At 31.5% G+C, this 7,828-nt stretch overlaps 2 protein-coding genes across 2 annotated transcripts; both read right to left on the bottom strand.

Moving 5' to 3' along the window:
* Nucleotides 1–257: 257 nt before the first annotated feature.
* On the bottom strand, nt 258–2,710 carry LOC128134240 (putative receptor-like protein kinase At1g72540). Its single transcript, XM_052771751.1, has 4 exons — nt 2,629–2,710; nt 2,315–2,515; nt 609–727; nt 258–314 (listed from the first exon to the last, which is right to left on the bottom strand). Exons 1-4 carry the CDS (start codon nt 2,708–2,710, stop codon nt 258–260), a joined length of 459 nt encoding a protein of 152 aa, XP_052627711.1.
* LOC128134239 (wall-associated receptor kinase-like 6) lies at nt 2,707–6,485 on the bottom strand. Its single transcript, XM_052771750.1, has 4 exons — nt 6,363–6,485; nt 6,090–6,290; nt 4,604–4,667; nt 2,707–2,762 (listed from the first exon to the last, which is right to left on the bottom strand). The coding sequence occupies exons 1-4, from the start codon at nt 6,483–6,485 to the stop codon at nt 2,707–2,709; spliced, it is 444 nt and encodes a 147-aa protein (XP_052627710.1).
* Nucleotides 6,486–7,828: the final 1,343 nt, after the last annotated feature.

Raw genomic sequence — 7,828 nt, 5'->3', positions numbered from 1 at the left:
AACACCTCATACTCACTCCCTATTGAATGATAATTAATTTGAAATGTTGAACAATACTCTTGTGAACAATGGAGAATTCATACACATTACACTCTTATAGTAGTTGGATCATTAATTCACAAACTAATGTTCCATAGTGATTAATTATACGAAAGGAATAGAATATGATATTGGGGAGTAGTAGTTGGTAGAGTACATTGTATCTAAGCTACTATACTTTTTTTAAATGACTCTTTTGTTAGAAACAGATTAGGTTGTTAAAGAGTTAAAGTCACATTTATATCAGAAGAAAATTCGGTTTCATTATTTTGGACCTTCAAATAATCAATCAGAAAATCAGTTTAATTGGACACACGAGCACCACCCATTGACACTTTAAGCATATATAAAGTTATTTAAAATCCAATGATAACGAAATAGTATAAAATTAGGGGGATCATTTTGTCATTTTTAGTTAAATGCTAGCATGCAAACACGTGGTAGAAAATATATAATTAGTAACAGAAAAGAAATAGAATAATTATACAAAAAATATGTTCTCCAAGGCGGCCGTCCAACATGTATTCGTACACCAGTAGCCTTTCATCTTCAAGTTGGCAGTAGCTCACCAACGACACCAAATTGGGATGTCGGAGACGTCCCATCATAACAATCTCCGTGTCAAATTCTTTGATTCCTAGTCCTGCTTCTCCTCTCCGTTCAGGACCAGCCGTTTTACAGCAACTTCCTATTGAATAATCCAAGAATTTTTTTAAACAAATATCATTTATTTACTAACAATTAAGATTTATGTACTTACTTGCCCACATTCCAAAAATCCCTTGTAGACACGCCCAAAACCTCCTTGACCTAAAAAATTGCGACAATTGAATTCCTTTGTTGCTGCCTTAAGTTCGGCATAGAAGAATACTCTCCCGCTCATTGCTCCGGCTCCGGCTCCGTACCGATATTCTTTCCCTTATCTACAGCTGCAAATGCCAAAAACAAAGATAAGTTCAATCAATGGTTATTCTCATTGCACAATAATAATAATAATAATAATAATAATATTTTTGAAATCCATAGACAGATAGTATTCAAAACGTCATCCCAACAATAATTACCAAGAGCTAAATAATAGAACAATAATACTTACACATTATAAAAAGTAAAGGGTCCAACATGCTTCCGTACCCTGTTTTCCGCTTTGACCGGAATATTGCCGGGTTATACTACGAGACTTTTACCAAGCATTCCAGCTCCAACCTATTTTGGATAGGTAATTTCACTGTAGTTGTTTCAGCAATACTCAGCAAACCCATACTCGTTATCCATACACCTAACGTTGGAAACAAAATTAGGTTGTGCTGAGTATTGTTCAAGGAACTACAGTGAAATTACCTATCCAAAATAGGTTACAACTGGAATGCTCGGTAAAAGTCAGGTAGTATAACCCGACAATATTCCGGTCAAAGCGGAAAACAAAGTACGGAAGCAGGTTGGACCCTTTTCTTTTTATAATGTGAAAATATTATTGTTTTATTATTTATCTCTTGGTAATTATAAGGAAACTTGTTAAAAAATACTTTGCTGTTAAAATAAATTAAAATTTTTATATTAAAGAATGATATTAATCTTATATCCGGTAACCAATTTAAATTTAGTATTTCAGATGTCGGAAAATGATGATGATAATAATAATAATAATAATAATAATAATAATAATAATAATAATAATAATAATAATAGAAGTCAAGCAATCATATTGTATCTTCAACATCTTTTGCAGATCCGCAGCACCTCCAACACCTCATACTCACTCACTCTTGAATGATAATTAATTTGAAATGTTGAACAATACTCTTGTGAACAATGGACGATTCATACACATTACACTCTTATATTAGTTGGATCATTAATTCACAACCTAATGTTTCAGGGTGATTAATTACACGAAAGGAATAGAATATGATACTGGGGAGTAGTAGTTGGTAGAGTACATTGTATCTAAGCTACTATACTTTTTTTAATTGACTCTTTTGTTAGAATTAAATTAACCTGGTTGTTAAAGAGTTAACGTCACATTTATATCAGAAGAAAATTCAGGTTTCATTATTTTGGACCTTCAAATAATCAATCAGAAAATCAGTTTAATTGGACACACGAGCACCACCCATTGGCTCTTTAAGCATATATAAAATTATTTAAAATCCAATGATAACGAAATACTATAAAATTAGGGGGATCATTTTGTCATTTTTAGTTAAATGCTAGCATGCAAACACGTGGTAGAAAATATATAATTACAAACAGAAAAGAAACAGAATAATTATACCAAAATTATGTTCTCCAAGGCGGCCGCCCGACATGTATTCGTACACCAGCAGCCTTTCATCTTCATGTTGGCAGTAGCCCACCAACGACACCAAATTGGGATGTCGGAGACGTCCCAGCATAACAATCTCCGTGTCAAATTCTTTGATTCCTTGTCCTGCTTCTACTCTCCGTTCTGGACCAGCCGTTTTACAGCAACTTCCTATTGAATAATCCAAGAATTTTTTTAAACGAATATCATTTATTTACTAACAATTAAGATTTATGTACTTACTTGCCTACATTCCAAAAATCCCTTGTAGACACGCCCAAAACCTCCTTGACCTAAAAAATTGCGACAATTGAATTCCTTTGTTGCCGCCTTAAGTTCGGCATAGAAGAATACTCTCCCACTCATTGCTCCGGCTCCGTCTCTGGCTCCGTAGCGACATTCTTTCCCTTATCTATAGCTGCAAATGCCAAAAACAAAGATAAGGTCAATCAATGGTTATTCTCATTGCACAATAATAATAATAATAATAATAATAATAATAATAATAATAATAATAATAATAATAATAATAATAATATTTTTAAAATCCATAAACAAATAATATTCAAAACACCATCTCAACAATAATTACCAAGAGCTAAATAATAGAACAATAATACTTTCACATTATAAAAAGAAAAGGGTCAAACATGCTTCCGTACCCTGTTTTCCGCTTTGACCGGAATATTGTCGGGTTATACTACGAGACTTTTACCAAGCATTCCAGCTCCAACCTATTTTGGATAGGTAACTTCACTGTAGTTGCTTCAGCAATACTCAGCAAACCCATACTCGTTATCCATACACCTAACGTAGGAAACAAAATTAGGTTGTGCTGAGTATTGCTCAAGGAACTACAGTGAAATTACCTATCCAAAATAGGTTGCAACTGGAATGCTCGGTAAAAGTCTGGTAGTATAACCCGACAATATTCCGGTCAAAGCGGAAAACAAAGTACGGAAGCTTATTGAACCCTTTTCTTTTTATAATGTGAAAATATTATTGTTCTATTATTTAGCTCTTGGTAATTATAAGGAAACTTGTTAAAAAATACTTTGCTGTTAAAATAAATTAAAAATTTTATATTAAAGAATGATATTAATTTTATATCCGTTAACCAATTTAAATTTAGTATTTCAAATGTCGGAAAATGATAATAATAATAATAATAATAATAATAATAATAATAACAATAATAATAATAATAATAATAATAATAATAATAATAATAAAATAATAATAATAATAATAATAATAATAATAATAATAATAATAATAATAATAAAAGAAGTCCAGCAACCATATTGTATCTTCAACATCTTTTGCAGATCCACAACACCTCCAACACCTCATACTCACTCTCTCTTGAATGATAATTAATTTGAAATGTTGAACAATACTCTTGTGAACAATGGAGGATTCATATACATTACACTCTTATAGTAGTTGGATCATTAATTCACAAACTAATGTTTCATGGTAATTAATTACACGAAAGGAATAGAATATGATACTGGGGAGTAGTAGTTGGTAGAGTACATTGTATCTAAGCTACTATACTTTTTTTAATTGAGTCTTTTGTTAGAAACAAATTAATCTGGTTTTTAAAGAGTTAAAGTCACATTTATATCAGAAGAAAATTCAGGTTTCATTATTTTAGACCTTCAAATTATCAATAAGAAAATCAGTTTAATTGGACACAGGAGCAACACCCATTGGCTCTTTAAGCATATATAAAGTTATTTAAAATCCAATGATTACGAAATAGTATAAAATTAGGGGGATCATTTTGTCATTTTTAGTTAAATGCTAGCATGCAAACACGTGGTAGAAAATATATAATTACTAACAGAAAAGAAACAGAATAATTATACAAAAAATATATTCTCCAAGGCGGCCGCCCGACATGTATTCGTACACCAGCAGCCTTTCATTTTCATGTTGGTAGTAGCCCACCAACGACACCAAATTGGGATGTCGGAGACGTCCCAGTATAACAATCTCCGTGTCAAATTCTTTAATTCCTTGTCATGCTTCTCCTCTCCGTTCAGGACCAGCCGTTTTACATCAACTTCCTATTGAATAATCCAAGAATTTTTTTTAAACGAATATCTTTTATTTACTAACAATTAAGATTTATGTACTTACTTGCCCACATTCCAAAAATCCCTTGTAGACACGCCCAAAACCTCCTTGACCTTAAAAATTGCGACAATTGAATTCCTTGGTTGCCGCCTTAAGTTTGGCATAGAAGAATACTCTCCCACTCATTGCTCCGGCTCCGGCTCCGGCTCCGGCTCCGTAGCGACATTCTTTCCCTTATCTATAGTTGCAAATGCCAAAAACAAAGATAAGGTCAATCAATGGTTATTCTCATTGCACAACAATAATAATAATAATAATAATAATAATAATAATAATAATAATAATAATAATATTTTTAAAATCCATAGACAGATAATATTCAAAACACCATCTCAACAATAATTACCAAGAGCTAAATAATAGAACAATAATACTTTCACATTATAAAAAGAAAAGGGTCAAACATGCTTCCGTACCCTGTTTTCCGCTTTGACCGGAATATTGTCGGGTTATACTACGAGACTTTTACCAAGCATTCCAGCTCCAACCTATTTTGGATAGGTAACTTCACTGTAGTTGCTTCAGCAATACTCAGCAAACCCATACTCGTTATCCATACACCTAACGTAGGAAACAAAATTAGGTTGTGCTGAGTATTGCTCAAGGAACTACAGTGAAATTACCTATCCAAAATAGGTTGCAACTGGAATGCTCGGTAAAAGTCTGGTAGTATAACCCGACAATATTCCGGTCAAAGCGGAAAACAAAGTGCGGAAGCATATTGAACCCTTTTCTTTTTATAATGTGAAAATATTATTGTTCTATTATTTAGCTCTTGGTAATTATAAGGAAACTTGTTAAAAAATATTTTGCAGTTAAAATAAATTAAAAATTTTATATTAATGAATGATATTAATCTTATATCCGTTAACCAATTTAAATTTAGTATTTCAAATGTCGGAAAATGAATAATAATAATAATAATAATAATAATAATAATAATAATAATAATAATGATAACAATAATAATAATAATAATAATAATAATAATAATAATAATAATAATAATAATAGAAGTCAAGCAATCATATTGTATCTTCAACATCTTTTGCAGATCCGCAGCACCTCCAACACGTCATACTCACTCACTCTTGTATGATAATTAATTTGAAATGTTGAACAATACTCTTGTGAACAATGGAGGATTCATACACATTACACTCTTATAGTAGTTGGATCATTAATTCACAACCTAATGTTTCTTGGTGATTAATTACACGAAAGGAATAGAATATGATACTATGGAGTAGTAGTTGGTAGAGTACATTGTATCTATGCTACTATACTTTTTTTAATTGACTCTTTTGTTAGAAACAGATTAATCTGGTTGTTAAAGAGTTAAAGTCACATTTATATCAGAAGAAAATTCAGGTTTCATTATTTTGGACCTTCAAATAATCAATCAGAAAATCAGTTTAATTGGACACACGAGCACCACCCATTGGCTGTTTAAGCATATATAAAGTTATTTAAAATCCAATGATAACGAAATAGTATAAAATTAGGGGGATCATTTTGTCATTTTTAGTTAAACGCTAGCATGCAAACACGTGGTAGAAAATATATAATTACTAACAGAAAAGAAACAGAATAATTATACCAAAAATATGTTCTCCAAGGCGGCCGCCCGACATGTAATCGTACACCAGCAGCCTTTCATCTTCATGTTGGCAGTAGCCCACCAACGACACCAAATTGGGATGTCGGAGACGTCCCAGCATAACAATCTTCGTGTCAAATTATTTGATTCCTTGTCCTGCTTCTCTTCTCCGTTCAGGACCAGCCGTTTTACAGCAACTTGCTATTGAATAATCCAAGAATTTTTTTAAACGAATATAATTTATTTACTAACAATTAAAATTTATGTACATACTTGCCCACATTTCAAAAATCCCTTGTAGACATGCCCAAAACCTCCTTGACCTAAAAAATTGCGACAATTGAATTCCTTTGTTGCTGCCTTAAGTTCGGCATAGAAGAATACTCTTCCGCTCATTGCTCTGGCTCCGGCTCCGGCTCCGTAATGACATTCTTTCCCTTATCTATAGCTGCAAATGCCAAAAACAAAGATAAGGTCAATCAATGGTTATTCTCATTGCACAATAATAATAATAATAATAATAATAATAATAATAATAATAATAATAATAATAATAATAATAATATTTTTAAAATCTATAGACAGATAATATTCAAAACACCATCTCAACAATAATTACCAAGAGCTAAATAATAGAACAATAATACTTTCACATTATAAAAAGAGAAGGGTCCAACATGCTTCCGTACCCTGTTTTCCGCTTTGACCGGAATATTGTCGGGTTATACTACGAGACTTTTACCTAGCATTCCAGCTCCAACCTATTTTGGATAGGTAACTTCACTGTAGTTGCTTCAGCAATACTCAGCAAACCCATACCCGTTATCCATACACCTAACGTAGGAAACAAAATTAGGTTGTGCTGAGTATTGCTCAAGGAAATACAGTGAAATTACCTATCCAAAATAGGTTGCAACTGGAATGCTCGGTAAAAGTCTGGTAGTAGAACCCGACAATATTCTGGTCAAAGCGGAAAACAAAGTACGGAAGCATGTTGGACCATTTTCTTTTTATAATGTGAAAATATTATTGTTCTATTATTTAGATCTTGGTAATTATAAGGAAACTTGTTAAAAAATACTTTGTTGTTAAAATAAATTAAAAATTTTATATTAAAGAATGATATTAATCTAATATCCGTTAACCAATTTAAATTTAGTAGTTAAAATATCGGAAAATGATAATAATAATATAATAATAATAATAATAATATAATAATAATAATAATAATAATAATAATAGAAGTCCAGCAACCATATTGTATCTTCAACATCTTTTGCAGATCCACAACACCTCCAACACCTCATACTCACTCTCTCTTGAATGATAATTAATTTGAAATGTTGAACAATACTCTTGTAAACAATGGAGGATTCATACACATTACACTCTTATAGTAGTTGGATCATTATTTCACAACCTAATGTTTCATGGTGATTAATTACACGAAAGGAATAGAATATGATACTGGGGAGTAGTAGTTGGTAGAGTACATTGTATCTAAGCTACTATACATTTTTTAATTGACTCTTTTGTTAGAAACAAATTAATCTAGTTGTTAAAGAGTTAAAGTCACATTTATATCAGAAGAAAATTCAGGTTTCATTATTTTGGACCTTCAAATAATCAATCAGAAAATCAGTTTAATTGGACACACAAGGACCACCCATTGGCTCTTTAAGCATATATAAAGTTATTTAAAATCCAATGATAACGAAATAATATAAAATTAGGGGGAT

The sequence above is a fragment of the Lactuca sativa genome, chromosome 5 (genome assembly GCF_002870075.4).
Source record: "Lactuca sativa cultivar Salinas chromosome 5, Lsat_Salinas_v11, whole genome shotgun sequence".
Taxonomy (NCBI): Eukaryota; Viridiplantae; Streptophyta; class Magnoliopsida; order Asterales; family Asteraceae; genus Lactuca; species Lactuca sativa.
Note: the sequence above shows the minus strand (reverse complement) of the source record. Positions and strands in the feature narration are given on the sequence as shown.

What these genes read in the sequence shown, in the direction of transcription:
- LOC128134240 (XM_052771751.1), bottom strand. Translation starts at nt 2,710, where the DNA reads ATGAGTGGGAGAGTATTCTTCTATGCCGAACTTAAGGCGGCAACAAAG. An exon ending in CCTTGGAGAACATAATTTTG is followed by an intron (nt 728 to 2,314) that starts GTATAATTATTC and finishes ATTATTCAATAG; the next exon opens with GAAGTTGCTGTAAAACGGCT. An exon ending in ATCCCAATTTGGTGTCGTTG is followed by an intron (nt 315 to 608) that starts GTGAGCTACTGC and finishes GATTATTTGAAG; the next exon opens with GTCCAAAATAATGAAACCGA.
- LOC128134239 (XM_052771750.1), bottom strand. Translation starts at nt 6,485, where the DNA reads ATGAGCGGAAGAGTATTCTTCTATGCCGAACTTAAGGCAGCAACAAAG. An exon ending in GATTTTTGAAATGTGGGCAA is followed by an intron (nt 6,291 to 6,362) that starts GTATGTACATAA and finishes ATTATTCAATAG; the next exon opens with CAAGTTGCTGTAAAACGGCT. An exon ending in CCTTGGAGAACATATTTTTG is followed by an intron (nt 4,668 to 6,089) that starts GTATAATTATTC and finishes TTGCAACTATAG; the next exon opens with ATAAGGGAAAGAATGTCGCT.